The following is a 22,837-nucleotide window of genomic DNA, read 5'->3' as shown; positions in this document are numbered from 1 at the left end:
AGCCTGCATAATGGCTTGGGAGTTAAAGTTCACCCAAAGGCACTCTGCTTTGGAAGTACTGACATAAGTCTAAATAGGTCATGTTGGGGGGAAATTCTTTACAGCAGCTTGGCTTTCAATTTCCCCTTTCCCGTCTGTTTGGTACTATTTTCTTTAAATTACCCTAAAATACGCTAACTTCGCTTCCTCGTTTGTCGCAGGGCTTCCCACCTCGGCTACCAGCGCAATATACTGGAGAACCAAATATTGCTTCCTCTTCTGTGGCCTCTGCTTGCCTCCCTTCTGCAGTACTATCCCCTCCCTTACCCACAGATGCATTGGCTCAGCCAGGCTATATTGCTGCAAGGTTGCAGCCTTATGTGGAGCAGAATGTTTTAGTTTCAATGGGCGGTCTAGGAGGACAGGTCCAAGTGCAACAGCCTGCTTCCTGTTTAGCACAGCAGGTTTCATCTGCATCCTCGCAGCAGACAGCATTAGAGGTAAATGGACTCTGCATGTTGCTGTGTGCGTGTGGTTCAACACTGAATTTCAGGGCATGATTCTGAATCCACACCCATTATTAAAATCAAATTAAAAATCATATGCTAATTCGTAAAATGAATTTCTCTTACAGCAGAATGTGATGCCAATGTGGAGACCTTGTTGCCCCTGGCTGTGCTGTTGGGAAGTGAGTGGGCCTGCCAGATGCAAAATACTTGCTAGCTCTTCTTTTCTGGCTAGTAATGCCAATCCCTATATTGAAGACATGCTACTCTCAGTAGTCACTGGAAAAATCTCTCCCCATACCTGTTCCCTGCAGCCTTGCTGTTGCTGGGAGAGATTTGAATGGTCTTTGCACTCTGCATTGGCTTCTCTGTTGCACATTCTGCTAGTAAGATTTCTGGTTGCATGGCAAGCTGTAGTCCACATTCATCTAGTGATAACATGGTTGACATTTCAAATTTGCACGAGAACCCCTTTGTGGGTTTAAAAGTAGATGCTTTTAAATTATCTAGAGAGAGAGAGAGAGAGAGTGCTTTCTAGCTTCTAGTTATATAGATGGATGGACTGTGAGATGAGATTACAAAAAGAGCCCCATAATAAAATGCTTGAAGGGAAAGCGTTTATCTTTGCAGAGTACTTCTGGAGTCACTCAGCCGGCACCTCCAGAGCCTCAACCAGCACAGCAACAGCCTCCACAATCAACACCATTGGTTTCCTCAATAGACAGGTAAATACCGAATTATTGCATTTGAACTTGGATATCTGTGATAGCAAAAAAGTTGATCCTGTTAATGTCTCCCTGGTTCAAGATGCTTCTTTAGTTTTGCCACTCATGTAAACTGATAGAAGGCCATTTCTTCAAATTATAGTGAGGCTTCTCAAATACACAGCATGTTTGAGCCTCATACAACTGGTTTCATGCATAATGTCCTAACCTAAGTACACCTGTCATGTTGCAACAACTGATCAAAACAACATGCTATGCCTTTTATGTGAGTCACTGAAGAGACAAGTCAGTCGTAAAGCATGTAATATCATGCAAGAGAAGCACTTAATGGCTATTTTATCAAGATGTAATTTATTACACTAGTAGGCATGTGACGATAGAATTTTCTCACACGCTGTTCACTCATGTTACTGCAAAGAATGATATAAGAAGTGAAATCAGATTTTAAGGGTAATATAGAAAATATTGCTGATTTGAGCCGCTGGCTTTTCTTTTTTAGTGCACATTCAGATGTTGCTTCAGGCTTAAGTGACTGCAACGAGAGCATTCCAGCGTCTAGTGGTCGTCACGAAGGGAGGACTACGAAACGACATTATCGGAAGTCAGTGCGCAGCCGCTCTCGCCATGAAAAGACTACACGTCCAAAACTGAGAATTCTTAATGTAAGTTACCTAATTTGGTGATGCTATATTTAAAACAGAGCCTTCAATACACAGTCACTAAATATTTTAATGTTACGTGAGCCCTGGTGTGGCCACGAGGAGACGTTTGGAAGCTTTCATTTCTTTTTTAGATAAACTGCAGCTTGCTGTATCATCCAATCCCAGACCAAGAGATTAATCTTAATTATAGTTAAGATTTGAAACTTCAAACCATAGTTCATCAAATTAACTTGTTTAAACTAATCATAGTTTAACTGTAGTTTAGGTGTTATCCACACCCTAAACTATGGTTCATCTTAACTATGGTTATTTGAAACAGGCCAGCTTCATGAATGATGGTTTGAGGCAGGCTTATTTCAGGTAAGCTATAGTCAACCTTAACTATATTTAATCTTATAGTTCAGGGCTTGGGTAACATGCTAACGATGCAGTTAATATAAAACAGATGAGCCGAAAGCGGGGGACAGAATGCTCAAGCCTGAGGCTCACTGAGGCTTTGTTCCCTTAACATTAAAGATGAGCCTGCATGTGAAGTCCCTGCCCTTTGTCCTGTGCGCAAGGGAAGGAGATGAGAAACTTCCCCTTCTAGTTAGTGGCAAGCTGCAGTTTGATCCTGATTGATTGATTGATTGATTGATTACATTTTTATACTGCCCAATAGCTGAGGCTCTGTGGGCAGTTCACAATTAAAACCATAAAATACAGGAAGTCAAAACAGAATATAAAGCTATAAAAGTTTTTTAAAAATATATAGATTGTTGTCTGTGTTGCTTATATCTGTCTTAAACACTAATATTCGATTACAGCAGAGTGGATTGATTTCCCCCAGCCAATTCTTGTTGAGCCTTGTCTGTACCCTGTTAGCATGAAGCTTCCATTTAAAACAAATAATGTGTGTGTGTGAGTGAGAGTGTGTTACAGTTTGAAATTTCACTTTGAGGACAGAATCCTGATTTTCTCCTCTTCTTTTAGCCACTTTTCATTGCCTTTTTGGTTGTGGGAAAAGACATTGAAAGTCTAAGGGAATGTTTGAAAGGCCTGAAAATCAGAAGGTGATTCTAGATAGTTTTTTCTGTTTATCTTCCTTTCTCTTCATACTGCTCCAACATGATCTACAACTGATATTTTTCCTCTCTAATTTACTTTTCATTTTGAATATCAGAATTCTGTGTTCCAGGTTTCGAACAAAGGAGATCGGGTTGTGGAATGCCAGCTGGAGACACACAATAGAAAAATGGTTACTTTCAAATTTGACTTGGATGGTGACAATCCAGAGGAAATAGCCTCTATCATGGTAAGAAGTCCAGATGGAAACTTCTGTGTTAATAATATTAGCTTTAGCAGGCTGCCCTATTTGAATTGCTCTCTCCAGGAATTTCCTTTTGGCATTTTTTATTTTTATTTTTTGCTGTAGCCTGTTCCACTGAGTCTGTCATAATTTGTAATGTGGAAATCACCAAAGTTGCTGTGTTTAAAATTATTTTTAAGCCATCTTTTAAGAGTGAAAGCCCTACAAGTCTTAAATCCAGCTGCTGATAACAGGGATCAACTTTTCCCTCAAAATTATATATATGTAGGTATGTTGTTAAACTATTTTGCATTCAAGCATTATGAACCAAAAAAGATAAGCAGCTATTATGCATATTCCTTTGGGGAGAAGTTGTGCCTCTTTGAATTTGGTGACAAATATATGTTCCCAGAACTACTGTATGTTTGGACAAGAATATACAAAATCTAGCAAGTAACATAGTAGAAGACCCTGTTAACTCCTTAATAATTAGGAATAGATGTCTACCATCTGTCGAGATTGCTCATCCATTCTTCTTTTGTTATAGCTAATTTTGTAGACCACCCAGAGAGCTTCAGCTATGGGGCGGTATATAAATGTAATAAATAAATAAATATAAATAGCTGCATAGGACAGTTAGTCAGCATAGTGGGGTGCGGAAAGCAGTATATGAGTGTTCCTGTGCCAAAGGCAGGGCCTGGCTGGATTAGCTACATCCCCAGTTCAACTAGTACTTGTAGGTTTGAAGGTCAGTTGTTCTTTTTAGGCTAGGAGAGAGAGAGAGTACTGCACATGTAACGTTCATAGTGCTACATAGTTTGCATTTTGGTGCCTTTCAGGGGACTTTTGCTACCCTGCCTCAGGTGAATGACAAGCCTGTAGTTGTTACAGTTCTGATTTTATATGCAGGTGCAAAATGAATTCATCTTGGCAACAGAGAGAGATTCATTTGTTGAGCAGGTGCGAGATATCATAGAAAAGGCAGATGAAATGCTTGGTGAAGATGCCAGTGGGGAACCTGAAGGTGATCAAAGCATGGATAGTATACAGAACCAGGTAAGGAGATGATTTTAATGCTTGCATTCATGCCTCAAAGCCTCTGGTGCAAAATGTTTTCTCTGTTTTCTGACCACCCTTCTGCTTTTGCCAAGGAGTCTTGATGAAAAGTATCTATCAACTCATACCGAATGTTTAATGACAGAATATCTGACCTTTTCCCTCTTCTCTCTTGATAACATTTCTCCATTCTTCTACCCAGGCCTGTAATGTGGCTGTAAGTTTTTATTGTTACTTATCCACTCCCTTGCTTCATTTGGTCAGTCTTGCATTTGTATTCTGATTCATTCCAAACTCTGGTCCCTTCAATTTTACAATAAACTAAGGCTGTTGTATAACTAGTACTTCCCTTGAAAGGGAATTCAAGAAATCTCCGGCCACTATTGAAGGCCTTGTTTGGGTACCCACCACTCTTGCTTCCTAAATGGTAAAATCTTTCTCAGCTCAGCCTTTCTTAATAGATGTGTATTGGGAGAAGTGCTTCCTCAGGCTATAAAGGGCCTTGAAGGTAAAAACCAGTACCTTGAATTGGACCTAGAAGCTCATTGGTAATCACAGTGGATTACAGGACCACGCTTCTAGGCCATGTTGCATATGATGCAGGCAAACAGATTCTAATTGAAACAACAAAGAGTCTTGTGGACAATATCCTGAATGACGACACATCCCTCTCACAGGCCTTTGGTGGCAGGCCTGTACTTGCTTATAGACACCCTCATATCCTAAAATGGCTATTCACTAGCAATAACAGGCCGCATAACAAGGATACAAACACAGGGACCACACCTTGCAATAAACTCAGATGCCAGTTCTGTCCCCATGTCCACTCTAGAAACTATTACAGGAGTGAATAATGTGACCCACAACGTTGGGGGTTCATTGACTTGCTCATCTTCCAATGTGATATATGGCATTTTCTGTCAGCAGTACCCTTCTGCATTCTACATAGGACAGACAAAGCCAGTCTCTATGGAAAAGAATAAATGAGCACAAATTTGACACCAGAAATGGCAAGATTCAAAAGCAGAGGAGAGCACTTCAGCCTCCCAGGACATTCTGTCACAGATCTTAAAGAGGCCATTGCGGAGCAAAGGAAAGGGAGATTAGAGCAAGAATCCACTAAATTAGAATTGAACCTGTTGATGAACTTAATCCCCAGAGGTTTATATCAGGATAAAATATTTTTTCACACTATATGTGTTAATTGGCTTATTAATGCCAGAATGTTTGTGTTATCAGTGGCAATTGTTTTATGAATGACCACTATTAATAATGTGATTGTCACTGTCAGTACTTTTTGTATTTAATTTCCTTTTGACCCTACTGTTTACAGTTCTACACAAACACAAATCCCCTCAACCCATACGTACTGTACATAAATCTGAAACTTTCCATAATACTCCATGCATCTGATCAAGTGAGATATAGTCCATGAAAGTTTATGACAGATTAAAATTGTTAGTCTTCAAGGTGCCACAAGAGTCTTTGTTGTCTTTGATGCAATATGACTCCCCTCTGGAAATTATTATAATTAGCTAATGCTGGAAAAGAAGGAACTCAGTTATCAGAACCACCAGTAGTCCATAGTCGCTGGAAGAACATGGCCTTTGTTCAAACAGTGTGAGCGTATGAATAGGTAGCTTGTTGGGAAGATATAACTTGACCTAAATAAAGGGAAGCCTCTGAAAGGTCCAAACAAGAGTTTGTCTATTGTGTAATTCTAATATTCATACTATGGCAGATCTCAATGCTCCTTGATATCTGGATCTCTAATACTGGGATTATTCAGCAAAATAACTATTTCCATATGTTTCAGAAATTGGATGGAGACTTCAAACAACCAGATCCTGTGTCTTCCATGCCACAAAGAATAGGTAAGCAGTATTGAATTCTTGCACAAACTTGGATTGCTGACTTGGATCCCAGATAGTATAAGACCACCACCGCTCGGTTCAGTGTGCTTGATCCTTGTAGCGAATTGAACATAGGTGAGTAAGAAATTACACAGCTATAATCTGTATCTTTCTCCATTTTCTTTTAGGCATTCCTCCTCATTCGTTGACTCAGGTTGTCCATTCTGCTGGAAGACGGTTTATTGTCAGCCCTGTTCCAGAAAGTAGGTTGCGAGAACAAGCGTTTTTCACTTCCATTCCATCAGAAAATGAGCTTCTTGATATAGGTGAGTTCACCAACATTTCCAGCACAGGCCACTGTTATCACTAACAAAATGCCAGTGCATATCACTTTCAGAGATAGGGCCACTTTGCATGTAACAGCGGCAAATCGGGGTTAATCAAGATTTGCCAGTGTGTGTCAGGTATATTCTACCACCATTTTGCATATCCAAGCTCCAGTCAGACTGATAGGTGACAGCTGAACCCGGACACTATTGCTGGGTTAACATAGTACTCTAACCCATGGTGGGTGGCAAGCTACGCTGGGTAAGTGGTTATGCAAGCAACCTGCTGTGCTCTTGTCAGACTATCAGGCAAACAAGCTACACAGAGCGGTTTATTTCACCCCCTTTGCCCCTTCTCCTTCTGTAATCCTCTCATCCTGCTGGGCAGATATCCCAGCTTCCTTTGCTATGGGAATAGTGATGGCTTGAGAGAAGCAGAGTAACGACAGCGTTTTTGGCCACTCTTTCCAAACAGCTCTGTAGGCGCTCCCCTTAACCTATGCTACGTGACAGAATGTACATGACAGACAACACTCTAACCCATCATAGATAAAATAACCCTTACTGCAGGCCGTGAGTTCTTAGGATGTCTTATTTGGGGGGAATAACCCACCATGAGTGGGGTGATGGGAAAACATCCCACAGGTAACATGCTAACTCATCATGGGTTGCTCCAGAAAATAAACCATCATGGGTTAGCATGTTGTGTGAACCCAGTCTATAGGTTAATTATGGGAATCTACAGTTAACCTGACAACTAACTGTGGGTTAGCTATGGGTCGTTCAACCCACAATTAACCTATGATATCCCAGCTCAGATGTTGCCTAGCACCCTCTTATCGAAGATTGCATGTGCAAAATGGTGCTGATGCACACCCCTGCAAATCGTGGGTTAGTTAACCTGCAGTTTGTCGTTGTTACATGTAAAGTGGGTCATAGGCTTACCTTAGCAGGACTCGTTTTAATAAAAGATTTATTATTTGTAGTATAAACTGTCATGTACCTGAAGTACTGCCTCTCCCCGCATATACCTACCTGGACCTTGAGTTCTTATTTGAAGGCCAATGCCTGAGTATTCTTGTTGAGTAAAGTGCAGTAGGTTGCTACGGAAGAGAGGCCTTTTTCAGTGGTGGTGCCCTGTATGTGGAATACCTTCCCCAGAGGGACTTGCTTGGTGCCTACTTTCGTGCCTATTTGAGTGTGCAGCATTGTGAAAGTTACACTGCTTCAAAGAGAACTAATCTTCTTAGCTACAAACTGACACCTGGCTGCCTCTAGCAGCTATCAACTATCTCACGCATGTGTTGCTTGTTTCCCATAGTCCTCAGACATATTAATTTTAACCCTCATGATGGCTATATATTACCTGCAGTAGGGTCCTATTGCACTCATGTCCTGCTTGTGGGCTTTCCATGGGCGTCTGGTTGGCCACTCTCAATAAAATGCTGGACTAGATAGCTCTTTGGACTGATCCAGCATGGCTCTTAATGTTCTTATGATGTGAATATGTGGCGGCTTCACTGAAACTAGTGGAGCCATATGGGAAGAATAGGAGTAGTGGCTTTCCATCTGAACATTTCTCAAACCTGTAGCAGTTGGGAGTTTCCTTTAGAAAGAAAACAGGGGAGCAAAAACCTATTGTTGTCCTATTTGCATGGCCTTCAGCAAGTTTTTCTAGAGAAGCTGACTTTGCATCTCTTCATTTCAGTTGCTGCTTCCCCATCTCATGGCCCTGGGATGAATCTCTCTCACTCTGCATCATCACTCAGCCTACAGCAAGCTTTCTCGGAGCTTAAGCATGGTCAAATCTTGGAAGGACCCAGCACAGCTCCCCCAATTTTTAACCAGGCTGTGCCACCTTTTCCATCTCTAAGTTCAAGTCTGAATGGGGGGCTGCCGTCCACATCAGTGATTGGTCCTTCAGTGTCACTTCCTTCCTCCACTGATGTTTCTTTAGCAGCAACTCAGCCAATAGAAAAGGCAACCACAGGGCTTCCAGTAAGTGAAGAAATGTCAGGCTCCAACTCTCCACCACCAGCGTTGCAGTCTGGGCCACAGTTTATTAGTGGAGTGGCTTCCAGCTTCAGTGCGCCTTCTTTTTTATCAACAACTGCATCCCAGGTGGCTTCTGCCATTGCAGAAATTGTTCCTAGTATTAGCACCCCGGCTTCTCTAACGTTGCCACAGGCTGGAGCAACAGGGCCTAGTGTTACAATATCAGGAGTTAAGACACCACCTGTGACTGCTCAGCAGGGTGGAAGTGGTGCTCCAGCAGCATCTCAAACAACTATCCCTGTGTCTTTGGCACAGAGCATGGTTTCACAGTCTTCTCACTTGAACACCAGCAGCTCTGTCCCCAGCCTAGCAGAAATGGTGGTAGTTAATGTGCTGCAGCCAAGATCAGAAAGTGAACAGTCCCCAGAAAAGCCACAGCTGGGCAGTACAGGTGAAATACCTTTGCCTGTTTCTGTACCTATACCCTCTGCAGTAGCATCAAATATACCTAGCTCCATCTCGCAGCCAGCTGTGGTGCAGCCACTACCCATCCCACCTGCAGTTACCTCATCTAGCTTAGCTCCAGTAGGAGGTGCAGTCTCTACCCCAGTATTACCCCAGGTTCCTTTATCTGGCATCCTGCCCCTGGCTCAGCCAGTAGCTAACGTGCCTGCAGTGCAGCAGACTTTAATACATAGTCAGCCTCAACCAGCTCCATTGCCCAATCAACCTCATACTCACTGTCTGGAAGGGGATGTTGATGCTCAGCCGAAAGCACCTGGCATAGATGACATTAAAACCCTGGAAGAAAAACTGCGATCCCTCTTCAGTGAACATGGTGGTGCAGCTCACCCGACGGTATCCCTGGAGACATCTCTAGCAGTGGAGACTACAGTCATGCCTGGTTTACCAACCACTGCTGTTGCACCTACGAAACCTGTGGCACCCACTGCAAGTACCAGCATACCACCAACTAGTTTGACGCTTGGCCCAACAGGTTTACCTGTCGTGACACCAGTTGCCACACCTGGGCAAGCAGGCACCCCAGGCAGCTGTGTCCCAGCAACATGCTGTACTGCATCAACAACAGTTAAACCAGGGACTCCTCCATCAAAGCCACCTCTTAGCAGGGTACCGGTAAGGAATCCAGGATTCTTATGAATGTGTTTTAAAACATGTTAAGAGAGGCGCCTTCCAAGAAGGCTAACTTAGAATATTTATCCCTACTTTCTTTGGTTAGTCCTTTGTGAATGTCTTGATTGTAGGTTCAGTTCTTCCTCCTCTCTCCATGTTTCTTTACTTCGTTTGTGCATTGGTGCTTGCCTTGTATATAACCAGACTTAGTGTAAAACAAGGAAGAAATAATATGTAACTAATGACCTGGACTGTTTTTTTCATTTCCATTCACACACGTCCTGAGAACCTACTGAAATGATCAGTGGGCTTTAGTAGCTCCTTGTAAAGGAAGGTTTCATGCTGGGGGCTTTTTAGCTTAGAAAAAAAGGAGACTAAAGTGGGGGACGTGATATAAATTTATAAATCTATGCATAGTGTGGAGAAAGTGGATAGGAAGACGTTATTCCCCCTTTCTTATAATAACAGAACCTGGGATGATCCAATGTAGCAGAGTAGTGGGAGATTCAGAACAAATAAAAGCAAGTATTCAACTGCAGAGTTAAACTGGAATATATATTACCTCCAGAATCAGAGGTAGTGTGCCACGTAGTACCGGGTGCTGGGGAACATGAGTGAGAGCTTCCCATAGCATGCACATACGGCCACGAGGATGTAAGTTGCTTGTCTGTAATGAATTTAGCAAGTACCTGACATACGTCTTATCTTCCAACTAGTTAGACTATGGAATTCACTACCACAAGATGTCGTGATGGCCGCCAATTTGGATAACTTTGAAAAACGATTATCTGTATGCTGCCCTGAGATCCTAATGATATAGGGCAGGATACAAATGTTTTAAATAAATAAATAAAATAAAATAGGCATCTGGATGACTACTGTGGGAACATAATGCTGGACTAGATAGGCCGTTGGTCTGATCTAGCACAGCTCTCCTTTGTATGGGTAATAGATGTAGTTGCTTTGCACTTTTTAAATGTAAGGCAAAAGCCTGAGGAAAGTTGTGATAACAGTTGTTGCATATTGCTGCCTTAAACAATATTGATCAATTACATTTGAGAGTTTTATTTAAGACATCACATGAAACCTTATGGGACATGCATGTGCATGTCCCATAAATGGAAGGTTCAGTGGCTCGTATGTGACAATGGGTAGGTCAGACTTGTCTAAACAAATGTATATGAGAGAAGCTCCACAGTACACATTGATAGAACACACTGTATCCCAGAGGCTTGCTTTGCATTACCCAGTGGAGTTTAAGACAAGCCAGCCTCTTGCAGGCTTTTGTTAAACTTCAGGTGGGACAGATTATGGGCCACTGTGCCCTGCTCCCTTTGCAGTGATCCTGCTATCAGAGCAGTTGAAAGAGTGGGGCATTCTTGTCATAATATTCTGCATGGAGGTGGCAGAGCTCTAATAAAAGTACTGAGCTTATCTGTAACATGTTTTCTATGTAGAAATAACATGAGGAAGAATGAAATTGTCTCCTCATGGGCTTATAGGGCCTTTGAGTTCAATAGTTAGGGATGAAATTGGTTGTAAGTGGCTAAATATACACTGAATATTGTAGTATAAAGGCACAATTTTGCTGTGTTTATTGTAGTCACATAATAAGCATGGTCCATTCCACTAAAATGGATTCTAGAAAATTAATTATAATGGGAAAAGAAATGGCTAAAGTATTTGCTGTCTAGGCATTGTTTTATATGAGACAGGTTTTACGTGTTTCTCAGAACTGTCAAATATGGAAAATATTTAGCAATCTGTTCTTCATGTTCAGCAAAAAAGGACATCATTTCCAACTGAATTTTGAACAACTACATGTTTTTGAGATGGGATGTAAGTGTTCAGGGATCCTACACTTTATTTTGTAGACACTTTCACTTCTACTACATTGGAATTAGCTGGAATGTGCTCTCTAGCTTTGCTTGTCAGGCTGATGTGCCTCATTATGCAAAGTTTTCCCTTTGTGTTTGCATGTTTCAACCCCTTTTAATAGAACAGCCAGTAAGCTGCTAGTTTGTATGAATTCAGTTAAATCGGGTTACACACAGGCATATGCACAATAAATTCATAATTTGTTAGATTTTTTTTGTACTTTTGGTACTTAGATCAGCCTTACCAATAATTACAAGAACAGTAGCCTGCCAATACTTTGACAAACTATCTGTATAGAAAAATAGGTTATGTTTTCCAGACGATGCATAGCTTCAGCACTGTGTAAAAAGCATGATGCTTAAACAATAGTCATTTAGTAGTTTGTGTGAAAATGGTTGCAACAAATGCTTCATTGTGGAATGGTGATGGGTTTTTAAACATGAATACCATACAAATATGGTTTTAAAAGAATTGGACACTAAAGATTTCTGTAATACATTCTCTGTCACAAACATGATTTGAAAAGTCTAACTTAATACTATGTACTAGTATTCTCAAGATACTTAAGAATTGTCTGGAGAAACACTACTTAAAGTTTGTCACACTTGGGGCTGAATCTCATGTGGCACTCTTATTCACAGGACCTACTAGTTACCTCTGCAGGTAAAATGAGTGCCCTGTTGTGTAAAAGCATGCAAATGTCTCATCTCTGCCTCCCCCGCCCTCCAGCTATATGAGTTGGAAGCTGTTGTACAGGGCAACAGCATACTTTTCTTACATGAGGATTATCTGAGTAGGAAAATGATCATGTAACCATGTATGAAGTGGTTCTTAGCAGCAGAGACATGTCAGACCAGATGTTTTATTGACTTAGCCCTTGTCTGGTCTGTGTTGCCTTATTTAAATTACCCTTAGATGTGGGCTGGTCTCCTTTCTCTAACTATAGTTGCACTGTGAGTTAGCAATAGAATTACCAGAATCAATACATTGTTGGGGGGTGGGGGAACTATGCAAGTATCTTAGCAAGAGATAAATGGTTGCCAGAAAATAAGCAGAGAGACGGCAGCAAAGAAACTGGAAGCAAAAGAGAGGTAAAAATTCAAAATTATGGTGAAGATAGAAACATTTTTATTGGAGAATACAAGATGCCTTGCATGTTTCAGCATATCTCTTTCTCAAGCAGTGAGGAACTTATTATAGAGGTTTTCACAAAATTCTTTCCATTTTGAGCGTCATTTTGAGGTTTTGCTTTCTTTGTTTGGCTGCTAGACAATCACCTTTTTTAACACTTAAAACATTAGCCACGTTAATGATGCTCCTTGAGTGTAGAAGCCTCCATAGGGAAATACTTTTATTCTGTATGATGTATCATCTTTCTCTTTGACTGAACTTGAATTTCATATCTATTCATAGGCGCTCCCAGTAGGTTCTGAACTTCCAGCTGGCACTCCATCCAGTGAGCAGCTGCCACCTTTTCCGGGACCTTCACTAACTCAGGTGCTACATGGCTATCTGCTTCTCCCTTTTTCCCCTTCTCAAACAGCATGTTCAAATTAAACTCTATTGCATGATATTACTTCCTACACTTTTTTACTGAGTAACCTTTTCTTATATAATTTCAATAAATTTAGATGTTGCTTTTATCTTTTGGGATTGCTAACCTTAATGTGCAAATCTCCAAAGAGATAAAGAGTAACTGCTCAACTTTTTTGTGCACTGGTTTAAAGCTGTTGTACTTCTTTGGGGTCAGCACTTAGTCCCTCTTAAATTTTTTGAGATGTTTGGCACGCCTCTCTCTTCACAGCACTGTGTGTGCAGTGCTTGGGGTCCTTAGACTAAAGGAATTGCCAGCAGCTTGAGAAGCCATTAATGGTCATAAAAACCAGCTCAAGCCGTTGAGATGAATTTGTGACTCCCAACTTGAGGGAATGAATGGAAAGCCTTACCTGTATAGGCTAAGGGAGTAGTCTTCAACTTGTCCAGACCTGAGACCCACCTTGGACTCCCACCCTACAATACTTTCACAATTTTCTCCATGCCCAAAATGGTGGCAACAGCTTTGCCACAACCCATCTGGACTGATCTCGCGACCCACTTTTGGGTCATGACCCACCCGTTGAAGACCACGGGGCTAAGATGTGCCAAAGGTAACTGTAACTTAGAGGGCTTTGAGGAAGAGCACTGGCGGAACCTATTAGAACATCCCACTTAGTCTTGTACAAGGATAAATTCATGAAGTATCAAACGTATGCAAGTAAAATAAAGTCAACATGCAAACTTCTGAAGTAAAGCCAGAATGCATATCTGTAATAATTGCTGGATTATACTAAGGTCCTGTAAACATTCTATTTCCAATAGCTGTCAGCTAGATGCCTGTAAAACACTCATAAGCAGGGACAATGGGTTGAATCTAGACTTAGTTATGCTTAGAGTAAACTGATTAAAATCACTAGGACAAGTTAGTCTTTACCAAGATCATTTACTCTAAGCATCACGGGTTGTTGGGACCATCTGTGGATCCAGTACTTTATATGTAACAAATCTTCAAAACCTACTGATCTCAGTATATAGTGAGCAGGGCTTGGTGGGTTCTGTGACTGCTGATTGCAAGAATTACTGTATGACAATTGCATATTATCTCTCTCCATTTTACCTGCATGTTGCACCCTTAATACTGTAGATCAAGATGCAAGCTCATGAGTCTTTAAACAAGCACAATTACTTTCAAGGGATCCCAAAACTCTCTGAAAAATGACTAAATAGTTAACATGTGGTGTACCTACCAGTGTTTCAAAGCATTGTCATACATTGTTACACTGATGTTGTAAATAGATATAATGTCCCAATGCTGGTTCTAGTCTTTCCTTACACGTACTGTACTGTATTGGATTTATTTGGTTCACCACTCAGGTATTTCTTATGAATTGAGTGGTATCTAAATTTAATTTCGAAAACAAATATTTTAGATCAGGGTATGTATTCAAGAGGCAGGGATGCTTTAGGGTGGATTCCTGCATTGAGCAGGGGGTTGGACTCGATGGCCTTATAGGCCCCTTCCAACTCTACTATTCTATGATTCTGTTCTTTGAGTTGGAAATAATCACAGCTATTTTTGTGGTGTAAGCTTCTGCCAGATACATAAAATGTGCATTAAACATGCAGTGCAATAAGAGCTAAAATGTATGATGTTGTTTTTGTTAGCATCACATATTTTAAATTAATTCTGTTTGCTTCATCAATTGCTTAATGTTATGTCAAAGATATATATTGATTTTGATTATGGTTAAGGCAAAGCTTCAATACCATCCATGCTGGCTCATTGAGAAACATTGAGTATCAATATCACCACGCTATAGTCATGATTAGGTATATCTAAAACTATTGCGATACTAAATAAATTTTACAAATTTGAGGGTATATTTGTATACTTTTACTTACGCCTATCTTTTTTCTGATTTCAATTCTACTCCTTTATAACACAATGCTAACAGTGCTTCAGATGCTGTATAGAACATAAGATGAGACACAGTTAGGGTAAAGATAATGACAGCTAATGGTTTTCAGTGCTCCCTAGTGATTAGGAAAACTATTTCCAGGCTTTATCCTACAAACATAATGGAAAGTAACTTCTCAAAAATATTAGTCTGATATTCTTAGTATGTGGCATTCCATGCAAGATAGCACATTCCCTGCTTCCATTGCAATTCAGTGAGTATGCAGAATTCACACTGTGCGCAGTTAAGATAGGATTGTGCATTATTATGTTCTTATCTTTTAGAATTGCTCTCTGGGAATGAAACATCTATGGAGGTGTTTCCTAGTGTCCGAAGCAGATGGATGGCACTGAATTAATGCACATGATCTGGCTCCTTTTCTTTCTAGATTGAGTGCTATGTAGCAAGAGTTGATGTAACCCCTGCCTTTGCCAATAGAGAATAAGGGCCAATTTACATTGACAATTTGATGCACCAAGTCATGGGCTGAGCGGGTCTGGTTGTGATTGGTTTGTATGTTGGCCACATGATTCACTGACCTGGTTCACACGTAATGATAACCCCTGTGTTGTCACTAGCAAGTGTGCTATCTCCTACCTGCTCGCTACTTCCATTTCATTTGTACTTTTGTAAAATATCCAGGAATGCTTTATTCCTTGGTTGTTTGTCATGACATTTATTTATTTATTTATTTATTTATTTATTTATTTATTTATTACATTTTTATACTGCCCAATAGCTGAAGCTCTCTGGGTGGTTCACAAAGTGGGAACTCTGGGTTGCTGAGGGGGAAACAAACCAGAGTTTAACCCATGATTTGTTTGTTGGGTTAAAACTCTGGGTTGTTTTCCTCAAGAACCTAGAGTTCCATTTTGCACGTCATGCTGAACAATCCAATTCTTGGGTTGTTTACAAAAGTGAAAATGAAGTGGAAGTGGCAAGTGGGTGGGAGGCAGCACAGTCACTAGCTCCTGTGCCACCCTGTCTAACTATGGGTTGTTTAACCCATTGTTGGTCATGATGAATGAACCCGGTCATTGTATGGCTAAATGGGATTCAGCCTGCACCTACTGCACAGAAGTGAACTATGCATTTGAAGGTTTTGTAAATTGTGGTGTGGAAAATATAGGGTAGGTTGGCAAATATATGCTATCTCAGTACAAAGTAGATTCAGAATATCTGGCACCTTAACAGCCCTCTGAATAGTTCAAGGGCTGGACAACTATCTGTCAGGGATGCTTTAGGGTGGATTCCTGCATTGAGCGGGGGGTTGGACTTGATGGCCTTGTAGGCCCCTTCCAGCTCTACTATTCTATGATTCTATGGTTTGATGTTGGTAGTTTTACTAATAGTAGTTTTATTAACTACTAGCACATGCAACGTTGGATAGGAATGTACTAGTTTTACTAGTACAGCAGTGAAATTTCAGAGATTTCTGTTTCAAGGGTATCTGCTTTTGGTGGCCTACTAATATTGATTAATATAGACTGAATTACAGACTTCAGGTTCCCATTTTGAATTGCTAGTAATCTTCAGAATATAAAGTTTGAATATTTTGCTCCTCCACCTACACATTTCTCATCATTGAGCTGTTGAAACTGGTAACTTTTCTCCAAAACTTTGGTATGCTCAACCTTGGAATATACCACATAAACATCAGCCAGTTTCTCACTTCATGTTATATACCTGAAGGTAAAGTACATGTCACAATAAAAGAGTCTGTAAGGTACCGCATACAAAACTATTCTGAAGGAGGTTCAGCGTGTTTGTGCTTTACGTTGATGTGAACAGCTGTGCCTTAAGAATGTATGACTGCAGAGTTCTGTATTCCCCTCTAGCAGTTTAAAAACAATCAAAACATTAAGTAGATCAGCTTTAGAAAAGCTTGACTGCTGCATTACATGTCGTTGTAAATTACATTAACCTTTGGTAAAGTCACTGACATGAAGATCCTAGGATTTAAAAGGGAAAGGATCCTATAGTCTCCTGCTTTGTCATTGGATTTCTGGTATCACCTCAGAACTCTGTTGCCTTACTATTTTAAAGTTGTCAAGTGTGTCAGAAGGTTTTAAGAGGCAACAGCTTAAATTCTTCCTTGTTGCAGTCCCAGCAACCTCTGGAGGACCTGGATGCTCAGTTGAGAAGAGCCCTGAGTCCAGAGACGGTCCCAACAACATCAGCTCCTGCCTGTGTAAGTTTTTTTTTGTACTAGAGACTGAAAAAATGCTCAAACTGCCTATTTTATTTATTTATTTATTTATTTATTTATTTATTACATTTTTATACCGCCCAATAGCCGAAGCTCTCTGGGCGGTTCACAAAAATTAAAACCACAATAAAACAACCAACAGGTTAAAAGCACAATTACAAAATACAGTATAAAAAGCACAACCAGGTTAAAACCACACAGCAAAATTGATATAAGATTAAAATACAGAGTTAAAACAGTAAGATTTAAATTTAAGTTAAAATTAAGTGTTAAAATATTGAGAGAATAAAAAGGTCTACCCTGCATGACAACAACCCAGAGTCGAAGGAAGACTTTCACAAAGAGTTTAGCACTTGCATGTTTCTTTCCTGGGGAGCAGGAAACAGTCAGCCTTGTTGGTTCCTGCTGTCCCACCTCACACTCTTGGAGCAGTCTTCCCCAACCTAGTGCCCTCCAGATTTTTTGAACTTCAACTCACATCAGCCCCATCCAGCACGGTTAATGGTCAGGAATGCTGGAAGTTGCAGACTGAAATATCTGGAAGGCACCAGGTTGGAGAAGGTAGTTCTTGGAGCATAAGTAACCTTTGTCTGTGGGAAAACCAGAGACACTGGATTCCCTGCTTAGAGAAACAAGGGCTTTTGTACATGTAGACCTAAGGCTTGGAACATGCCCTTCTAACACATGTGCTAAATTCTCTAGCCTTTGTTTTGGAGATTCAAAAGCAGAGTGTATGTTTTGTGAGAAAGATTGCATGAACTTGCTAAGTTGAAAGTGGGTGGTTGTTTGTGGATTTTCTTTTAGTATCTATTGCTACAAATCAAATGCAGTATTTGCAAAAAGCTCTTCAATTTTTAATAGATTTAGGATGCAATCTTATGCATGTTTAGACAGAAAAAATCTGATGACTCCTAGCATACCCCAGTCAGCCAATTTTTAATTTATTTTTTACAACCTTAAAAATAGCTGTGAGGCAGAGTCATTTGGAATGGGATGTTCTTATGTATGTCAGTATTGGAAGTAGGCAGGCTGCTTAATGAGTGGACTTGACTTCCTCCAGTGGATACTGTTCGGTACTTTGCTTTGGTATCTGAGACCAGAGAATTGTTGAGATCCTGTGAATAGTCACAGGCAAAATATTGTTCTGAACTAACAAAAGAAAAAAGAAAGCAAGGATAGGCTATGTTGATGAATTAATTTGTTTTGTTTTGTTTTCATAGCCTCTGCCATCTGTGACTTCTACAACAGTTACTGGAATGGTGTCTGCATCAGAACAGCCCACAAATACTGGTAAGAATCTGTTAAAGTTAACAATTGCTGAAAGGAAAACTTGCTGTCTTCTAGTGCTAAAACTGGAGGTAATGTTCATGCATCCTGTTCATGCCGAAGTTAAAGGGCAGATGATGTCCAACAGCAATGGCCTGTAGCGATACATCCTTCCTCAGTATAATATGTTTGTGTTCAGTATCATTTTTGGCTATCAGATTGATCGATTGCTCTTTATGTTTTGATAGTGCTATGCTCAAACAGGCATAGCACATGTCATTTTCCCATTGCAGTTTAGTTTGTAACAATAACTTACATTCCTATTCCATTAGTTCTATAATGGGTTGTTTTCAGATTTCCCTTGGATATACCGTATTTCTTCAATTCTAAGACGCACTTTTCCCCCCATATAAACATCTCTAAAAATGGGGTGTGTCTTAGAATCGCGGGTGTGTCTTAGGTTCCCCCCCCCCCCTGTTGGTGGTACTGAAATTAGTGTGCGTCTTACAATCGAAGAAATATGGTAACAAGCTTTAAAGGCCCACATAACAATGAGAACAGAATCCTGTCATGCTTTTGTTATGTCCATACTGGATATAATAAAGGAGTTGTTAGAATAAGTGAACTAAATACTACATGCCTTTTAGTAGAGCATGTTAGGAACCCAGATGTTTGAAATGGCTCTTCTCAAGAGAATTCTTTTCCCAAACGTAGCAGATCAAAGAACATGCATCACGTGACACCTCCGCTTCCTATTTCAGATTCTCAGGATGCAGAAAATTGTGCCACAACTACCACCTCAGGAGCTGCTGTTCTTAAGATGGGTCGTTTCCAGGTATTTTAGCAGAATTCTTTTATATGGTTTGTCATACTGATCTTTATAGCCACCCCGTGGTCTTGATTGCTTCTATTTCATAGCTGGGATTCGGGGATGGGAGAACTGAGGTTGTGCAAATACTATATTATTTATTTATTTATTTAGCACCAACGGTGTACTTTGTGCTGTACAAAATATACAAATAAAACAGCGATACCCTGCCTAGAGGCTTACAATCTAAAATCACATTAAAACATATGAAGGGGGGGAAAGGGGTTCATAAAGTAGAAATAAGAGAAAAATCATAGTAATAAGAACAGTAAATCAAGCTAAAATACCAAAAGCTATTGAAAACAAATCAGTTTTCAAATGTGTTTTAAAATCTATAATGGAACTCGTGGTACGTAGTTGCTCTAGAAGAGCATTCCAAGCAAACGGGGCAGCCAGAGAGAATGGGCGAAGCCGGGCAAGAGAGATAGAAACTCTTGGGCGGGAGAGCAACATAAGGGAGAGCAACATAACATTTGAAGAACGTCGGGTACGAGGGGGATGGTAGAGTGAAATGAGAGAAGAAAGATAAGAAGGTGCAAGACCATGACATGCTTTGAATGGCAGCAAAAGAAGCTTATACTGAATTCTATATGGGATCGGAAGCCAATGAAGAGATTTCATCAAAGGAGAAACATGGTCAAAACGACGAGCCAAGAAAATAATCTTGGCTGCAGAATGGTGAAGAGCGACCAAAGAGGAGAGATGAGCATAAGGAAGACCAGTCAAAAGAAGATTACAAAAGTCCAAACGGGAGAGAACCAAAGCATGGACAAGGGTCTTAGCAGAAGATTCAGATAAGAACGGACGGATCCTAGCAATGTTATATAGGAAAAAACGGCAGGACTTGGCTACAGCCTCGATATGTGAGGAGAAAAAAAATGAAGAATCAAAAATGAAGCCAAGACTACGAGCTTCTTCCACCGGATAAAGTGTGACATTATTAACAGTAACAAAGAATGAAGAGCGAGGGGACAGTTTGGGAGGGAAGACAAGCAAAACTGTTTTCGCCATGTTTAGTTTTAAGCGACGCTGAAGCATCCAGGCTGAGATATCAGACAAACAGGCTGAGATCCTAGCCTGAACGTCAGAAGAAAGTTTGGGAGAAGAGAGATACAATTGTGTATGGTCAGCATACAGGTGATATTGGAGGCCATGAGAATGAATAAGATTACCTAACGATAACCTGTATAAAGAGAACAACAAAGGGCCAAGTACTGAGCCCTGTGGCACCCCAACTTGAAGGGGAAAAGAAGAAGACGAGCGGCCATTAGCACATACGCTAAATGAGCGACCTGCGAGATAGGAGGCAAACCAGTCATAGACAGATTCGTGGAATCCAAGGTCACGTAGGGTACCCAATAGGAGGTCATGATCAACCGTATCAAAGGCGTATAAGATCAAAAAGAATAAGAACTGAAAACAGGCCTTTAAATTTGGCGATAAGAAGATCATTGGTAATCTTGGTAAGAGCTGTCTCAGTAGAATGCAGAGGGCGGAAGCCAGACTGAAAAGGATCCAAAGCCGAGGAACTAGAAAGAAAATGAAGACACCGGGAATAAACCACTTGTTCCAAGACTTTTGACACGAATGGCAGCAGAGAAATAGGGTGATAATTGGCAAGAGAGAGGATTTTTTTAGAATGGGGGAGACTGAAGCATGCTTAAAGGCAGAAGGACATGTGCCAGAATACAAAGAAGTGTTAATAATGTGGAGTAGGGAGGGAAGAATGGTAGACTAAATAACTCTATCAAGTTATTGTGGCTGAACTGGGACATCAGAATCTCAGCTCTCCACTGTCTAAACATTGCTGACATGCTTAAAAGGTGTCCATCTCGTTTTATAAAACAGGAGAAATCAAAACCAATGGTCCAATCAGCTACTTGCTGTTTTCTTTTTTCTTTTCTTTTTTTTTGGGGGGGGGGTATTTAGTAGCGAAGGATGGTCCAATGTAATCCTTGGCTTCGTCTCTAAGTATGTATTTGACTGGGGTGAGAACACTGATTAAACATTGCTCCAGGCCTTTCAGTGAAGTCTTTGGCACAACCACTGTGATCCCAGCCTATACTGTAACTCAGCCTGTACCAAATCCTAAGCATGTGCAAGTTGAAGCAACCACATAATGTTTCCCTGTTTTACCCCTGCTTCCACTTCCTTTCTCTTCCTCTGTTACGTTCTAGGTACTTTGCTCCTTAGAACAGATATCTGTCCTCTTGTATTCTATAAAATGCCATGCACACTGATGGAATACGTGAGGGAGAATAAGTATGTGTATAAATTTTTATGTACATAAACTAATAATAATGTTTCCATTGTATTTAGGTGTCAGTGGCAGTGGATGATCAGAAAGAGAGTGGAAGTAAGCCCAAGCACTTTGACACAACCACCTCAGAGTCCTCATCTTTGTCTAGCAGCAGCCCAGAGAGTACTGTAGTGAAGCCAACCTCCAGTGGGACAGCTGAAGCCATTGCTGTTACCTCAGTGGACGTGACGGATGGAGTTTCCTCACACACGTCCACCATGCAGTTGCAACCAACCAAGGTTGGGCGTTTCCAGGTGACAACAACAACAGACCAAGTGGGTCGCTTTTCTGTGTCTAGAACTCAAGATGAGATGACCTGTGTGGAAAGAGAGGTCCCTGCAATAGTCCCTCTGTCCGTGGACTCTTCTCCGCTCAAAACACCTAAATCAGACTTTGCGGAGAGAAGGTCCTCCCTGCAACTGAACGGGCCATCATCTGAGCTGGAAGCTGCCTTCCTGAGCGGTGCAGCTAAGGAGATGAATGATGGCTCCAGGAGTCCAGACTCTCTCCATCCACCTGGGTCAAAGATCAGTCTTCCAGTCCAGAGCCTTAGCAACTCGTTCAACTCTTCCTACATGAGCAGTGATAATGAGTCAGAAATTGAAGATGAAGACTTGAAGTGTGAGCTGCGTCAATTGCGAGAGAAGTAAGATTTATTTATTTTCAGACTTGTTCATGAGAATATATGAGAAAAAACATGGCTTACCTGAAAGTTTTAATTCATTTAATGTAATTAGAAATCATTCTCTGCAGTCATTGATAGGGTACATTCAACACTTTTACAGAATTTTGTAGTGAGATCTACAAGATTCAGTCCCTGGTTTTCTAGTTGCAGCTTTTTTTGTTTGTTTAAGTTAATTGCCGTACAGCCAAAGTGACATACACAATATCTATAGTGTGTATTGGTGCGGGGATGTAGGTATACACACTAAAATCAGTAAAACCCAAATAAAATACAAAATTAAATACAGTGGAAAAAGACAGCTTACAATAGCAAAGACTAAAATATCAAAGGTGACAAGTAATAAACTATCTAAAACATCCACAGAGATAGAAACAACTCTAAAAACAACCAGGCAGACAAAAGCATATAACAGGTTAGAAGTTTAAAAGAAAAAAACTGAAAGAAAAGGAAGGTCTGGCACCAAGAAGTCAATAAGGAGAAACCATGCATGTTCTTGTTCAGCTTCCTTTTTTTACAGATGGGAAGCTGAGGCTGAGACAGTTTGTCTAAGTTAGTTCATGGCAGAGGCAAGGATTGAACTAGGGACATTTACATCACGCTTCAGTCTTAACTGC

At 40.7% G+C, this 22,837-nt stretch overlaps 1 protein-coding gene across 8 annotated transcripts in view; it reads left to right on the top strand.

Annotated features, from left to right (window-relative positions):
- Window positions 1-22,837, top strand: part of WNK1 (WNK lysine deficient protein kinase 1) — a 131,492-nt gene that overhangs the window by 96,141 nt on the left and 12,514 nt on the right. For 7 of the 8 annotated variants that reach the window (XM_063134916.1, XM_063134915.1, XM_063134911.1 and 4 more), the window contains 13 exons: window positions 201-479; window positions 1,116-1,210; window positions 1,710-1,872; window positions 3,050-3,166; window positions 4,070-4,216; window positions 6,033-6,090; window positions 6,258-6,395; window positions 8,104-9,527; window positions 12,816-12,899; window positions 17,001-17,087; window positions 18,326-18,395; window positions 19,133-19,206; window positions 21,559-22,184. In XM_063134916.1, the coding sequence (XP_062990986.1) occupies window positions 201-479; window positions 1,116-1,210; window positions 1,710-1,872; window positions 3,050-3,166; window positions 4,070-4,216; window positions 6,033-6,090; window positions 6,258-6,395; window positions 8,104-9,527; window positions 12,816-12,899; window positions 17,001-17,087; window positions 18,326-18,395; window positions 19,133-19,206; window positions 21,559-22,184 (3,362 nt within the window). The remainder of the gene's footprint in view (window positions 1-200; window positions 480-1,115; window positions 1,211-1,709; window positions 1,873-3,049; window positions 3,167-4,069; window positions 4,217-6,032; window positions 6,091-6,257; window positions 6,396-8,103; window positions 9,528-12,815; window positions 12,900-17,000; window positions 17,088-18,325; window positions 18,396-19,132; window positions 19,207-21,558; window positions 22,185-22,837) is intronic. The other variant, XM_063134917.1, reaches the window with a different exon arrangement.

This window comes from Elgaria multicarinata, chromosome 9 (genome assembly GCF_023053635.1).
Source record: "Elgaria multicarinata webbii isolate HBS135686 ecotype San Diego chromosome 9, rElgMul1.1.pri, whole genome shotgun sequence".
Lineage (NCBI taxonomy): Eukaryota > Metazoa > Chordata > Lepidosauria > Squamata > Anguidae > Elgaria > Elgaria multicarinata.
Note: the sequence above shows the minus strand (reverse complement) of the source record. Positions and strands in the feature narration are given on the sequence as shown.